The sequence below is a fragment of the Lampris incognitus genome, chromosome 16 (genome assembly GCF_029633865.1).
Source record: "Lampris incognitus isolate fLamInc1 chromosome 16, fLamInc1.hap2, whole genome shotgun sequence".
Taxonomy (NCBI): domain Eukaryota; kingdom Metazoa; phylum Chordata; class Actinopteri; order Lampriformes; family Lampridae; genus Lampris; species Lampris incognitus.
In genome coordinates, this window is record NC_079226.1 from 18,624,538 (window position 1) to 18,641,514 (window position 16,977).

A 16,977-nucleotide genomic window follows, 5' to 3' on the forward strand; every position below is an offset into this window, starting at 1 on the left:
ACTTGTCCATCCTTACTGATAGTAACAGCTCAGCTGTTACTATCAGTAAGCAATTCAGGACAATTTTTGGGCCTCAAACAATCTGTTGGAGGTTAGAGCAAATCCACAGAAAGTTAAAGGATTCTGCAACCACAGCATTAGATTACATAAGAGTATTGGCATTCATACACACAATATATAATCCTACATCGGAATTACATTCCAGAGAGCACGGATGTCCTACAAAGGGGTATCGGGCTACTATCACTGACAAACAGGGATATCATGACTCCTAACTGACTGAAATGTGACATTATATCCACACAAAACAGACAGCCAAATAATTCCTCTTCAGTTACAGAAACACCATAGAACTAAAAAAAGGTATTGAGTGCAAAGCATCAGGACCAACACTTTATTGTTATAGTGTTCAAAATACCTGCTTATGTAGGGAGAACAGAAAACACAGTGGCACCTGACAATGCATGACGTTACAATAGAGAAACACATCTTTGACAAAAATGAGACATGAAACCATATGACACCAATGTCTATGCATGCTCAATAATCCAGGGGAGAAAATCAAAGGAAGTTGAATCAGTTCATCTGGACACAACGCTTATTGACAGATATGTTTCATCACTCATCTAAGTGACCTCTTCAGTCTCAACTGACTGCGGGTATCCCCACCCTTATAATCAATACAGTTACAAGATGACCAAAACCAACGACCAATTTCATATACAAATATGAGCATGGCAATTAACTAGAGTCACAATGGCAATGTGTACTATTCACAGAGGATTTTGGAATGCTTGCAATCACAGCACCGATCCTTGGGGTGGACCAACTTCTAGCACAGCGTTTTTGGGGTTTGAAAGCAATTGAGACGCAGTGTTTTGAAAATACGCATCTCAGCTTTTCCGACACTCCCGCCACATACAGAATCACCACTGGTTTACGCTTAGGCAGCTGTTGTCCTTCTCCTGTCTTCGATCGGCTGGTGCACTGTTTGGGCGTCTCCCTGGCTTTGACAGACGGCCAGTTAGGATAACCACATGGAGCCCTGCTAGTTATTCCCAGGTCTCGGTTTGTCACAAAGGGTGATCGGACTTTTGCTATTAGAGCCACCACACTATGGACCTCGCTTCCTGCTGAACTAAGACAAACCCAAGTCTCTAGCTTCTTATAAAACTTTTCTTTTTATGAAAGCTTTTACAAATGTCTGATATTTGTTTTTATTTATTCATACTGTTTTTATTTTTACTCTTACTTATTTGGTTTTTTTTTGCCTTGTCTGGCTTTATTTCTTTGTCAAGCACTTTATAGCATTGTTTTAGAAAAGTGCTATATAAATAAAGTTGTTATTATTAGCTGCAATGTATCCACGCCACAGGAGAGCATGAGGTACTATTGAAACATTCATAATGATCACAGGTGCCTCATCCTGTTCAGCATGTTGTGAGACAAGAGATGACAACCTCTGTGCTGGTATGTCACGTGATGGATTTTAGAGGCGTGCCAGTCATTATGTCTTTGTAATACAGTAAAAAGGCCTTGGCATACCAACACAATACCCATTAAGCTTCCACACCCAGGTAACCAGACAGGTATGAGAGCCTCTTCCAGTCTACATAGGCTGAAAGAGACAGTATTAGTTTTTCTGTCATTCTGCCAGGTGAACCAGAGGCCAGGTCAGGTTAACACTACCTAGAAAAAACAAAAAACACACACCCGTACATGCACACACCCACATACACAACAAACATCTATTCTATTAATAACATGCAGACTCTTAATAATGAATGTTTCACTTCATCTGCAGTTGTGTATTTCATTTTTTTGTTCAGATTTTTCTCCTTTTTTTTCCCTTAAATCCCTGACCTCTGTAATGTCTGGCTGCAGAGACCGGTGTTGTTTGTTAATTGTATTTATTGTACTGAGCGCCACAGGCGGCTTTTCACTGACGCATTTATTTTCTTTCTTTTAACCTGATGAAGGTCCTTGGGGGACCAAAGCTTTCATGTGACAACAAACACCCCATGAGAGCGTTATGAGCCGTGTGCAGACTTCTTTTTTTCTTTTGTCTTTACACATTCATTCGCCTCTTGTGCACCTGCCTCGGAGTGCGCTACCTACCTGTGTAGGTTCATATGTCACTCTTCAAAGGTCTCGTGTTACTCAGTTATGACATTTCAAACTTGGCATTTAAACATTGCAGTGCAGAGCCTTCCGCCTCTCTCTCTCTGCTTCCTCGTATCACTCCGCTGAGCCCCTCCCACCAAATGACCTCCGCATCGCTCTTCAACCCCTTACGCTCATGTACAACCAGTAAATGTCACAGCGAGACTCGTGAAACTTGTATCGTAGTTGATAATCTATCCATGTAAAAAAAATTATTCTTTTTCAGCAAATCTCTTAGTTACACTAATGTTGTTCATGTGAAGCAGCCATTTCAAGTTGGTTATTTACTTATTCCCCACCCCCTTTTCTCCCCAATTGTACCTGGTCAATTACCCCACTCTTCCGAGCCATCTACCCCCTCTGCTGATCTGGAGAGGGCTGCAGAGTACCACATGTCTCCTCCGATACATGTGGAGTCGCCAGCTGCTTCTTTTCACCTGACAGTGAGGAGTTTCACCAGGGGAATGTAGTGTGTGGGAGGATCACGCTGATCACTCCTGAACAGGTGCTCTGAGCGAACAGAGGAGGTGCTAGTGCAACGACCAGGACACATACCCACATCCGGCTTCCCACCCTCAGACACAGCCAATTGTGTTTGTAGGGATGCCTGACCAAGCCGGAGGCAACATGGGGATTTGAACCAGGATCGCTGTGTTGGTAGGCAATGGAATAGACTGCTACACTACCCGGACGCCCCACGAGTTGGTTTTGTTGATTTGCAGGATTAGGGTTACAACCACAAGCAACTGGTGGGTAGAGATAGGTACCAAAACCCGGTATTACATGGGCGCCGGTGCCAAATTATTAAAGACCGTAGTATCGATAAGCTCCGACATTAACGGTTCCGATATCGGTTCTGGAGAAATTAAGAAAATACATTTCCTATTTATTTAAGCTACATAAACATCTTACACCTTTTATCTCACCAACTTCATTTCCAATTTGCAATAAGATGGAGACATTTGTCTATGATGCATTTTCACTATTCCCAAACCAGAGGAGAGATCTCACAACACACACACACACACACACACACACACACACACACACACACACACACACACACACACACACACACACACACACACACACACACACACACACACACACACACACACACACACACACACACACACACACACACAGAGCCTGCTCTTAGTGACAATGGCGGAGAGAGAACTAGACGGTCAACAGTCTGGTTATACGTCACTAGTCGATGCTGACAACAAGTCTTCTGCATGTAAAGATGGAAACACAAGCAATATTTTGAAACTTCTAGAGAAAGTGCACCAAACGCAGGTGAAGAAATCCTCAGTTTTTGACTGCCTAGCCGGTATTCACCTCTCGTTGCCCCATTCGGCTTAGGTATGTTATGTATGCTAGCAGCCTAGAGCCCACATGGAGTCAAGTAAATTATACAAACATGGGTTAATGATTAAAAGTAGTGCTCTGTCCAGACATGAGAGGATAAAGAAATGTTAATTATGTTCTTAATTTGGATTGCTTTTTTTCTCGTGAAAAAAATAACAAAAATAACCGATAAAAGTACTGTTAAAATACCAGATCGATAAGCAGTATCAGGAAGAGTAGTAGTATCATTAAAATTGGAGTAGGGAGGATGTGAATTGATCGCGTACAGGTGTATCTACATTAGAACAGCCAATAGCAACGCCCTCTCTCTGAAATGACCCGTGATTGGCTAAAATCGTCCGTCCCAGGCTAGATTTTTTAAAGCCTGAATACAGAACCAAGAGGTGGTGCAGAAGTCTAGTTTTCTCTCAGACAACTTGAATTGCCATCCATTATCTTAACCGCTTATCCTGCCCCCAGGGTCGCAGGGATGCTGGAGCCTATTCCAGCAGTCATTGGGCAGCAGGCAGGGAGACACCCTGGACAGGCTGCCAGGCCATCACAGGGCCCACGTACACACACACACACACACACACACACACACACACACACACACACACACACACACACACACACACACACACACACACACACATTCACTCCTAGGGAGAATTTTTGGTACGGCCAATTCACCTGACCTACGTGTCTTTGGACTGTGGGAGGAAACCAGAGCCCCCGGAGGAAACCCACGCAGACACGGGGAGAACATGCAAACTCCACACAGAGGACGACTCGGGATGACCCCCCAAGGTTGGACTACCCCGGGACTCAAACCCAGGACCTTCTTGCTGTGAGGCGACCGCACTAACCACTGCGCCACCGTGCTGCCTTGAACTTGAATTACATTAAGCTGAAATGTTATTATGGAATTTTTGCCCAATAACGCCATAAAAAACAACAAACTACCCAACCCAGCTTTAAATACACAGAAGAAGAAAACAGTAGTGCTTAGGAGGATGAAATATATATCTGTTCCTGACTCATTTCTTATTGTCTAGCTATAAGGACACCTTATGGCAGCCAAAGCCTGTTTATTTGCCCAACCCCTGCAGACACCACGCAAAGGCCATTGGTTTCTGTATTATTGCAAAGGTGCATATGGAGTTACTCAGGTCACACGCCCAGCACCGAATCCTGTTTCCTCTGTAACAGCCAAGCTCTACACAGTAAAGTCGACAGGGCTAATTAATGTAAATACTCTGTATTGCCGACTTCAGAGTAAAAAAGGGCTACAAAAAGCTTCCCACTAGGTCGTAAGAGAAGCTGAAAACCTTCCTTCTTTGCTCCAAATCAGAAAGGTTTGATTGACTGAATGATTCAGCCAGTTAAGGCTCAGGACCATAGTCCACAGAATGGAATCCAAGATCTGTTAATACATTTCCAAGAATTCACAATCAGGTGGATTTATGCCTGAGTGGACCGAAATTCTCATGGGCAAAAGCACTGAGAGGGAAAGAGTACCCCAAGTGTGAAAATAAAAGTGCAAGACTACTGCTAACACTGTGCACCGAAGCAACACAGACGCCTGCCTCTGTGGTATCAATAGCGGCACCACTGGTGTTTATGGGCCCTCACCGTGTGCTCCAACTTGGGGCAGTAGGGTGTGTCTCCGATGATGTCGTCTTCGGGGGGTGTGATGCGCAGGAAGTCAAGGTGGTCGGGGCGGGGGACTCGGGGCGGAGGCTCCTGGCAATCATCCCCATCCAACATCCAGATGTCATCCTGACGTGGGAGGGAAGTTTCTGTAGAAACACACACAGACGTCAAACACAAAATCACATACTGTAGATACTGCATTTAATGCTGTGCACACACAACACCGCAGATCATAATTATTAAACGTTAACATAACAACATATTGACAGTTGCAGCTGCAGGCTAAATATAAATAGCCATGACTCAAAAAAGTTGATGTCTAATAATGTGATCACAGAAAGCAGGTTGCTATAGAGAGCAGGCATCACAACGTTTTACAGTCAGAGGCAGAAACAGAGACCCCTACTTTGCTGCAGGCTAAAGAACAGACAGCTATTTTTAACTGCACTTAGACTGTCCTCTTCCATCTTCAGCACCAGCGGCCAGGCACACTGATACAATAACCGACGCTTCCGATTAGCAGCGGCATCAAAAACAAACATTGTCCGACATGGATCTGTCTGCACTAAACAACACATTCACCGGAAAAGAGCCCCTATATGAAAGTGAACGTCTGCTCATTTTCGCTACCTTAAAGCAATGGGTAAAATCAGGTTGATTGGGACCGTCCGTGCGTTTCATCATCCAACTACACATTAAAAGATGGAGAGACGTCACACAACTTAAAACTGAGAGAGGCTGCCCCCGCCTGGTACGCATGCACACACACACACACAAGTACACATTGCCTTGCATGACCCCAACAAGACTAGAACTGAATGAGACTGTTCATTAATATTTTATAGGATCTATGTTATAGGACCCCCCCCACCTCCCTCCAACCCTGCTGATTACTCTGTGCTTCATCGGTATCAGGGAGCTTTTGGGGTCGGCTTTGTTTTTCTACCCTTCAGAGTTACAGGCTCTCCTTATTTACTGCTCAGTGACACACTGCAAACTCAGCCTGACCCACAGAATCGCGCCGATGTGCTAATGTCCATAAACATATCACAGTATTCGCTCCAAGTACCAGACCAGCACTGCACGGGCTTCCAAGGACACTTACAGCCGCGGCAGGAATTTGGCTCTTTTGATCAAAATTGGAATGTGCTTTAACCGCCATCCAAGTATACAAAAACAAGGGATTTTGTCTTGGTAGTTTGCTTACATGGGGCCACAGAAGACATAGCACAAGTGGAATATTTAAGCATTAGTAGGCAAGAACATTTAAAGAATTCAGGGATAATGGATATCCTCTAAGCCAGTGTGCAATCAGCAAATATCAGTATAAAATTGCATAAGCCTATGTTGGAGGTATCTCCTTGATGTACCACATAACATTAATACGCCATGCTTGTTTGTATGGACACATTAATTTCCTCGGTGTCATGCCTTCATAAGTGCATTCATTCTCGCCAGAGAAATATTCCTGCAAGAAAAAAAAGAAGGAAAAGATGGCGATATCATGGTGAGGAAAAGCAGGACAAAAATGGAGTGAATAGGGAAGACATAGTCTTGAGGCATGGTGACCTCAATTTCCACAGGCTGCAAGACAACACCAGGATGGATATAGTGCAATTAGATTGACCAGAATGGGCTGATTTATGAGATGGCAACTAGAGTGACCCTGCACTTCCTGTTGGGCAAGGTTCTTAAACATCCGATAGCTTTTGTATGGTTTTGATTCAACCTTGAGGCAGGGCAGAAGTCCTTTCAAAAGCAGAGAAAGTCCATCTTCCTGGAGGGTGCCTCTCAGCCAAACAGGTTTATATCAGTTATGAGAAGCCAGCCACACACAAAATTAAATGGGATGGGTGGTGTGTGTGTGTGTGTGTGTGTGTGTGTGTGTGTGTGTGTGTGTGTGTGTGTGTGTGTGTGTGTGTGTGTGTGTGTGTGTGTGTGTGTGTGTGTGTTCTTGCCAGAATTCACTTGGAGTATTGGGCACAATAAGTAATTATGAGACTGCAGCGCTGCCTGTAGCTCCCACAGTTAGAAGGGAGTCGGAGAGTCAAAGTGAAGAAGGATCAGATTAATAACTTTTCATTATGATAATGCTCTGCTGCATGGTCCTGCAGCTGACTGCATGTTGGGTGGGCTCCAAATGTACAGCCAAGCTTCACCCAGGCCATGAAATTTACTGAGCACACACACAGCCGTATTCTCTCCCCGAATCCAGATTCATTTGAAAAGATATCCGAGGGGACAGTCGGAGGGAAGATTAAGAGCATAAATCAAAACCACCAAGCCTCCGAACATAATTCAAAACCTCCCTCCTATCACGCATGTGACGCAAATAAAATAGGTCTACTGTAATGTATTTATATTTGTTATGAGCTGTTATTCCACAACAAATGCATTACTGTGCGTGTCCGTTATCTACCCGCAGTGACAGTCAGTTAATTGAATATGCACAAATTAGCCCATGCTGCCACCATCTGGACAGGAAGGGTGGGACTTTTTTCTTTTTTCTTTTTTGTCCTAATGGGCCAACACAATGCAGCAATGCACAACTTTTTATCATTCCTTACATATGATGAGAAAAGAAGAGGTAGAGAAAAAAAAACCCCAAAAAATCTTATGTGGGGAAGAGCGACTCTCTCTCCCTGCTATTTTCATTGTCTTTCACTAAGACAATAACACATTCTACAAAGCACAGCAGTACATTTACACAAAACTATGTGAATTAGAGTCAAGCCCTGTTTGGATTTGCCTTTGCAGACTCGTTAGGGTGCAGTAATTTTCTCGGTAACAGATATGGAACCGGATACTTAGTCGCATTCGGTAATGAACCAGCTGCATTTGTTTCTTGTATAAGATTACTTGGCAGTTCTTTTTTTTTTCCTTCTCCCCCTCCCTCTCCTCCCTCTCACATTGCAAGAAGGGAAATCTATGCCCTCGTTGCGATTTAATCTCCCTCTCCTCAACAGTAGCCAAGACTGGATTAATGCAGCCGTAGTTTAGTGACTACAAACTAGGCAGATATGATACACACTGGCCTTTCTCACTGGCAACAACCAATGCTGTAAAAGTACTCGAGCAACCAAACACATCAGTCTTCTTAACTGTCCCGATCAATGCGTGTAATGTGGTGCCCTACTGTAAAATTACTACGCTTCAGTTTAGAGTTGAATATGTCAGACCTCTGTAGAGGCGTATTCCATCAGACACACATCTGTGTGTGTGTGTGTATAGAAGGAATACAACAGAATTGCAGATACTGCCTGACTATACAGTACTGTGAGGGTATAAATCACACGGTGTGAAGTGAGCAGCTGTCAGACAACGTGTGTGTGTATGTGTGTGTGTGTGTGTGAGTGTGGTGAGAGAGCGAGAGAGAGAGCGAGAATGAGAGCGAGAGAGAGAGAGATAAGGGACCAACATAACAGAGAAGAACCTGTGTTGGGCAGCATGCTGCTTAGAGGCCATGTAATTCTTAATCCTGACGGGGAAGCCAACATCAGACAGGATTGGATTAATCCACCTGTCACTGTCAGTTCGTCAAACCTCATCCAGGTTTATTACTGGGCTAAACATTCTCCGTGGAGCAATAATGAAGCACTCTCAACAGAGGTGTGCCAAACAATTAAAAAGACACTTTCAGGTCAAAAGATTAAACAGACACAATGTTAACATTTACGGTCCGCATGCAATACTTAATGTATCTGTTAATTGCTTTGATGTTATTAAAAGGGGCTCTTAACATCAAAGCAAAGCCAGACAAATGCATATTAAATGTATCAGTGCAAATGTCATTACAGGGACCTAGCTTCAACTATCTGTATTCCCTCCTTCACTCTGAAAACAAACCCATGCGCACAAACAAAAAGGTGCACACACACACGCACAATGTTGCTAGTGAGTCCACTTGCCCTACTTCTCCAGCTAAAAATCTATACCCTCATCATTCAAATAAAAGGACCGGTGCCTGCCTCTTGGTTTGAAGTGATTGGTAGGAATGGAGAATCATAGACATTAAGATAAATCATGGCAAATGCCGGACTCGTAAATCTCCGGGCATGTTTTTTACTTTTTACAGTGGTCTCTTTTTCGCAGCCCTGTTGGCTGTGCTTGTTTGTCCATCTGGCCGGTTGGCAGACTTATTTTATAGTCTGTATTAAAAAGGTCCAATGTAAGCAAGGTGGCCACGGCGGGAGGGTCGGTCGGGCAGAGTACTTGGTACCCTGAAGCAGTAATGTGGTGTGACATGATGCTCATAAAATAATCATTACTCATCCCCATTGTGGTCTTGCAGGCTGATTAGAATACACAGAACCAAGATGCGGATGAGAGGACTTTCACTGGAACTGGTAGGCTTCTTACTGGGAGAGCAGAATTCTGGTTGAGCAAACTCTGCAGTGGTACGAGTGTGTGTTCAATATAATGAGCTGGTGATTAGAAAGCCTAATTATATATGATTAGCTAAAAGCTAATCATATAAAAAGTCTACCTCAGAAACTAAACAGCGCAATCTAGAACAAGCTATTCCAATTATTATGCAACATAATCCGGTTCCATCCTTTCCAAGGGAGCTGGCACAGCAAAGTCACTCATTATGGAAAATGAGTGACAGTTTATAAGAGAGAGAAACCTTTGTGCCCTGTTTTCTCTGGCTGTCATATGCTGCAGCTTAGATTCGCAGTGTGAGAAAGAGATGGAGCAAGACGGAGCGAGATAGAGCGAGATAGAGTGAGAAAGCTCTTCTTTTGCCACTGTTTTGGCAGAATGCACTTCGTTATCTGAATAGAGCCGGCCTTTGTCCTCCGTGGGCAGAGAAATGTTACAAGGAATTGCACATTTTGTTGAATGGCAGTTAGCTAGGAGAGCAGGGCAATCATAGACATGTCAATTGACTCTTGCTCCCCACTGATTAGTTTCATATGACCTTGCTGAAGTCTTTTTTTATTAATGTGCGTCACTTAACATGTCGCAGGCAATAATAAACAGTGGAAACTTTTGTGTGCATGTGTGTGCAGTGGGGTGGCATGGGATCAAATCTCATATTCCAATTTCCCCCCCCCCCCTGATTTTTCCCCTTTTTTCTCCCCAATAGTACTTTGGCCGATTACCCTACTCTTCACATCCGGCTTCCCACCTGCAGACACAGCCAATTGTGTCTGTAGAGACGCCCGACCAAGCCAGAGGTAACACGGGGATTCGAACCGCCAACCCCCATGTTGGTACCGCTACGCTACCCGGGCACCTCCTCCAAAATAATCTTAACGCGGTATGTAGTATGGCATAAAAGAAGGACAATATGATCATAGCCTATGCACCTAATACCGCAAGCACATGAAACACTTTTATCTGAATAATTAAGACTGTTAAAAAGCCAAGAGCCTGAAACAGACAATGGAGATTAAAGAGATGGGATGATAATTGGTGGGATGTGGGCAAATGATGAAAGCACAGGGTTCACACTGACCCACATAGCTTTTCTCGCTAAAAACTATGAAGCTATTCATTTGTCCAGGTTAAAATTTGAAGTGTATTCAGTTATTGACTATGATCTTGAAGCTCTGCAAAGCAAAGATAGCAAGGTATAGGCAACGGTGTAATTGCATCCAACTCTTAAGTTATTTACAGAATGCCTATTAATCAAGTATGAGCTACAACAGCACACATCCACACCTTAGCAGGTCAGAGAGAATGTCCCCGGTCTCTTTACAGGGACAATACTGATGTCTTTGTGTAAAAAAAAAATAGAAAAAAAAATACAGACCACATAATCAACTTGAAAGCAAAGAATGACTTCAACCTTTAACAGAACATGGGATTTAAAAAGAAAATTATTTTATGTGTGGGTTAAATATCCCCGGGTAAGCCGAGGTGTGGTTGTGTGGGCAGACAGGGACACAGGGTCATTACGACAATGACAATTGAGTCAGATCATCTATACAGGAATAAAACGGGGCTTTCTATTCCTCTGCATGCACCAGTCAGCCTAGCTATGTAATCGGGTATCTTAGGCCACTTTCAGCTCCCAGCTATTGCTGTGCTGAGCCAAGCACTGATCACTATATATTGGCTGAACTAGTGGCAGTCTATGACATAATAAAAACAAAACAAATACATATACACCGACTCTATATCATGATATTTCAGGTACCTGAAGATTGCAATCTAAAGAAAATGTACATAAAATACATTTATTTGAAGCCCACTGTGTTATAAAAGCGAAGAAGAAGAAGAAGAAAAAAAGGCATTCTTCCCCAAGTAAACACTCACAACAATTCACCTTCAGACATTCAGGGGTGTAGGAATCATGACATCTAACCTCTCCACAGAATCTGTTCATTGTGCGATTCAGGGGAAATGCCGCAAGCAGGGCGTAGTAGTGTGATTTTGCACCGACTCGACTCCTCAGCCCATCCCAAAAAATTTCTCAAGGACTTCTAAAGTTGATGTGTCCCTCAATGTGTTTAAATCCGTTTACTCTGTCATTGCAAGTGTGGGATAGAGCTTATTAGGCCAGATTAAGAGGAGGCCTGGCATCTCGGAAGTTCTGCACACAAGGAAGCCCTAATCGCCTTTTTCTGTAACCTTTGTTCCCCGTAGAGTCCCTGAGCCTTTGTCAGCTTCCTGTGAAGTGGGTAGCTTGTGGGTGTCAGGGAGGGGCTGTGGATCCCCGAGAGCACAACCTGGCAATGCTTCAGTTAACATCGCGTTCATGAGAGCCTTTGTACGGTTGAACTTCGAGTCAACTTCGGGCCTTTCATCTGTGACACTCCCACCAACCTGTGCCTGCCCCGCGGTGCTGCAGGAGTTCAGATGTCATCCCAGTACAGCTATCCTCAAGCCCGGCTCATGCCCTCAGCAAATCTGTTGGGCAGTTTTAAATCTGTGTTCACATGACAAGGCCAAAACAGGCACACATCATTGGGAAAAAAAATGATTCAAATTAGCCGTTTTCAACCAGAAAACAGCTATGAATCATCGTTAATATTTCCATTCATCTTATTCATTTAATGAGAAATGCAGATGGCAGATCATTAAAGTAGCTATGTTTAGTTGCCCAATGTAGAGTCTAGTGTATGCTTATTATGGAGAGCAGATACAGTTGAATGAAATGAAAGCCACTTTATTCAACATTGTATTCTTACAACGAATTGTACACTTACAATGAATTTGTCTTCTGTATTTAACTCATCCTATGGTATAGGAGCAGTGGTCAGCTGCAGTGCCTGGGGACCAGCTCCACTTCTTCTTTCCATTGCCTTGCTCAGGGGCACAGACAGGAGTGTTAACCTTAACATGCATGTCTTTTTGATGGTGGGAGGAAACCGGAGCACCCGGAGGAAACCCACACAGACACGGGGAGAACATGCAAACTCCCCACAGAAAGGACCTGGGACGGTCTGGGGTTCGAACCCAGGGCCTTCTTGCTGTGAGGCAACAGTGCTAACCACTGGGCCACCGTGCTGCCCCAAAGTTGAAATCACAACCAAGTCCAGTTGCACTTGATTCAACTCCTTTGGACACTTAAAGAGAAAAAAAGATTTCAGTCTGAGACTGGATTTACTTGAGCCAAGGACATGTAGCGTACACAGATCAATGCAAAGGAAAGACCAAAATCTACTTTATATTACATTATACATTATACTGCATTATAAAGTACAAGGTTATCATTCATGATAATGTCTTATCTCCATCAACAGGACCTAATGATAAATCACACCCATCTGTAATGACCTGGGGATTACAGAGGCCGAATCTGATTTGTGATGTGTATATGCAGCCACAGTACATGTATGCACAGTTTAGTAAGATGAATGGCAGCCAACATAAATGAGCTGAGTATTTTAAGAATCACTGATGAATACTATCATAGTATGACTCGTTAAATAGGGATGTTATTTTTTTACTCCTGAAACACTACGTGGGACAAGTGTTGCTGTTTGAAAGTCAACACGCTGCAGTTTTATCTAGAGCTTTTCCACAACAACCTCAGGCAGTGGCTGCTGTCTGTAAAACTGCAGAGCTCAGGTGCTGAATGACTCAAAGGCACGTACATACACAAACATGCACATACACACAATTCAAAAACTCTTAAAATCTCTCTCAAGGCCATTCTCTCCTGGCTCACCTCACAACTCACTTTACACAACAACACTCGCAATCCAACATCAATGATGCCAGATAAAGGCCACACTCTTAAGATGATAAAAGCCCCATCATCAACATTACTGTCAAGGTAAGGGTTACGACATCAATAGATGTGCTCAAAGAGGGAGGAGCGGAGTGATTTTTCATGACACTAGCTCACCTGTTGTAGCGGTGTGGTTGGATGAATTCGACTTGGAGTTATCTGGATGTTTGGTGAGGTTCAGGTTCAGATGTGCGATGGTCCGTTTGTTGCCGTTCTTGTCAGTCACATCCGTTGTAACTTTGGGCTCATCTCTGTTACCAGAGCCATCCTTCTCATGGCTCACGTCCTTGTCTGACAGCAGTACAATACGGTGGCTGAGCTGGGGGCTGGACTGCTTGGAAGACAGGGGGGACAGTACTGGGGACATGCTCTGGAGACTGTTGGAGACAGGGAAGGATGTGTTGAAGACCCCTGCGAGAGAGGTTGAACAGGGGCTCTTTGGGTGGGATTTCACTGTGGAGGAAATTTCAATAGTATGGGAAAGCGGCAACTGTAGTCCTTCTCGCAACTTGGTCCCAGCCTTGTCCCTGATGTTTCCTTGGGGGCAGCCATTTGTCTGTGCCCTCCAGTCTCCATTACCCTGCTGTTTGCCACTTATCTCTGGCTGTGGCAGGGCAGGCTCAGCCCTGTCTGGACTTACATGGCTAACACGATGCACTTTCCCCTCCATGTCCTGTACCTTAGCAACCACCTTGACCCCCATCTCCCTCTGGTTGACTTCCTCATACATTTGGGTGGCCGACTTGACTGCTGCCCCATTCTGAGGCAACACCTGATCCAAGCAATCCATCGTCTTAAGGGGACGGAGGTTGCTGCCACTTTCCCGCCGGGTCAGACCCACCATTAAGCTGCAGGAAGAGGACTGGTAGCCCAAGCAGAACTCGCTGTCGTACTCTGAGAGGTCATTGCAGAAGTCCAGGTCGGTGTCAAAAGTCCGGTTGTCCTCCATGAAGTCCATGACCTCACAGGCTATTTGAAAGGGTTCCTCCATGGGCAGGATAGGATTTTTGGCTACACTGACATAGGAACCGGCCACTGGAGTGTCAGAGGCACAGACAGAGGTAGGCATCAATGATGTCCTCTCTTCTGCTACTGAGACAGGGGAGGTAGAAAGACCACTACGAGTAGATGGTTCAATAGATGAAGACCTACTCCTCGCTTTCCTTTTCAGCTTGCTGTGAATGAAATCCTCGGCACTCTCCAGCTTCTTGCCTCCTAGCTTCTTCAGCTTTCTGGTCTTGGACGTGGCTGTATTATGTTCTGGCGACGCAGTGAGCGAGTGCACATTGCTGCTGAGAGCCGGTCCTCCGAGGCAAACTTCTTGACCTTCCACGTAATCCTGGAGCTTCCCATCCTGGTTACCCATCCTGACTCTGTGCGCACAGTCCCCACACAGTGATAGGAGATCAGCTAGCAGCTGGTGGTGCTCTGCTGCTAGCAAGTAGAGTTCAGCAACAGCCTCCTTTGTTGCCTGCTGGGAATTGAGGAATTTGCCTGTGGAGCTGGAAGACTGGGCCCTTTCTTTGGACACTGCGAGATCCTCCTCTTCATGGTCATGGTCACTACAGGGCCTCTCCCAAAGAGGGGTGTGGCTCTTGTACATAAAGCCCAAGGCCTGCCCCTTGGGCAGATACAGGCTTGTGTTGCTAACCTCATGGATGGGTGCGTAAAGAAGCAAGATGGTGTGTGTGCCCTCCATGTTGGGAGCAGTGTTAATCAATCCAACACTTTCATTTAGTGGTCAGTCCCCAGTGTGACTGGGTCTGGAAGACATGAAAAGAAGCTGAGGATTCTGTTTCTTCATCACCTGGTCTGTCCAGCAGCTGTTAAAAAGGAAGAGTTCTCTCAGAAACAAGTAAACACATAGCAAGAAATATACATGTGATAATCAACTGTCAGTCATTGTTGGTTTTATGATACATGGTAGGGCTGGGCAATAAGTAAATATTTTTTATCATCTGCCAGTGGTACTGTATCAGGGTGAAATCGATATTGGCATACTGTGATACAACTTTTTTGCTGCTTGAATTAATGATAACGAGAATCTGTTACCTAATATTTCTTACAAAATAAGATTTGAAGTAATTGAGGGGGTGTATTTGAAAACTAGTTTTAGTTTGATATTGTACGTTACAAACAGTTCAATTTGATGAACCTCAGTTAGTTTCATGGTTTTTTTGCATATGTGAGTAGCTATCGTGATATTTATAATTGATCATGATAATCGATAACAATTTTCCATATCGCTTAGCACTAGCCTGATACATACATACATACAGTGAGATTTTGAACTGCAAATACCAAACTGGTTTACATTACTGTATATGCTCAATAACTGAAATGTAATTTTTTTCCTTTTATAAAATGGCATGACCATCTTGCCCCAAATAAGATGGAAATTGTTACGAATGCAGGACTAGTTTTGACATATTGTGCAGACCAGTATCCTCAACCTGGCAACCAGGATGAGAATGGCACTAATAACACGAAAAGTCTCTCTTGAATATAAACTGCGTGCAGTCTGCATTGCTTGGGTGAATCTGCAAACATGCAAATCGGACAATTAATTAAGAACTACTGTGCCAGATGAGTACCTTTCTGTACGTTCCACCCTATCATCGAACTACTCTTTATCGTCATCATCTTCTTCATCATCGTCGTCGCCGCCGTGGGAAGGTACCCGCGTTTCTAAAAATTGCATTTCATGAACATTTAACAAGCTGCGGCATAAATCCTCGCTGTAACACCAGGTGACGACATCCGCATGTTGAACCGCGCTTGGGAACCCTCTACTTTTAGATTCATAGCGTCCCATTTCACAGCATTTCTAAACTCTTAACACAACCCCGAGTGTATCGCTTGTCACCTTGAAAGCCTTACCAAATGCTAAGGACAGGTCCTCGGGCTGCTGTTATCCACTGACCAAAAACCACTCACATAATTTCTCAATATTTAATCCAAGAGAGAAATGAGCAGCAACCCAAATTGGGCCTCCCGTCTTAAATTTCATATTTACAGGAAAGTTAAAAGTGTGGGCTGGATTTCGCTGCACCTGCAGCAGGTTATTTAAAACATTGTTTGGGAAAGGGAGTCAGACTTACCCGTTCTAGCCGCATGTCAGATAATATCTTCTCATCTCTCCACTGCGGCCAGCCAGCGTCCGCCGTTGCCTCTGGCAGAGCGCCGGACTGAGCTGCTGCGACCGGCAGAGACATCGGCCAATCAGAAAACGCAGCGTTTCTTTAGTGTTCTGTGATTGGTCCTTCGGCATAATCGACCGTCGGCTTTGAGCCGGTATAGATCTAGCGCTCAGGTACAGGCCTAATTATGAGGTGTTACTGTTTTATCTTTTGTAATGAGTCTTACATTTTCCATCATTGAAATTGACCATGGCTACATTTATATTGCACAAATGAAAAAGATTAAATAATCTGAACGCACCTGCATTGGTAAACCTGACTTGACGCCATTTCTTGTGATATAGAGTCACCTAGTGGCCACGTAGCGATATACTGCATCCATATTATTATACGGTAGGTTTTCTAAATGGCACATAGTCGTGTTCTATACCGCATACTACTACTTTTGGGCTGTGGCAGCTACTATATTCTGTCACCCACTTC

The 16,977-nt window shown here is 44.1% G+C and overlaps 1 protein-coding gene across 1 annotated transcript in view; it reads right to left on the bottom strand.

The window, feature by feature from the left end:
- Positions 1-15,056, bottom strand: part of LOC130126498 (formin-1-like) — an 81,924-nt gene extending 66,868 nt beyond the window's left edge. The window contains exons 1-2 of the mRNA XM_056296048.1: positions 13,472-15,056; positions 5,149-5,315 (exon numbers count right to left, since the gene is read on the bottom strand). Coding sequence (XP_056152023.1) covers positions 5,149-5,315; positions 13,472-15,053 — 1,749 coding nt within the window. The 5' untranslated portion in view covers positions 15,054-15,056. The remainder of the gene's footprint in view (positions 1-5,148; positions 5,316-13,471) is intronic.
- Positions 15,057-16,977: the final 1,921 nt, after the last annotated feature.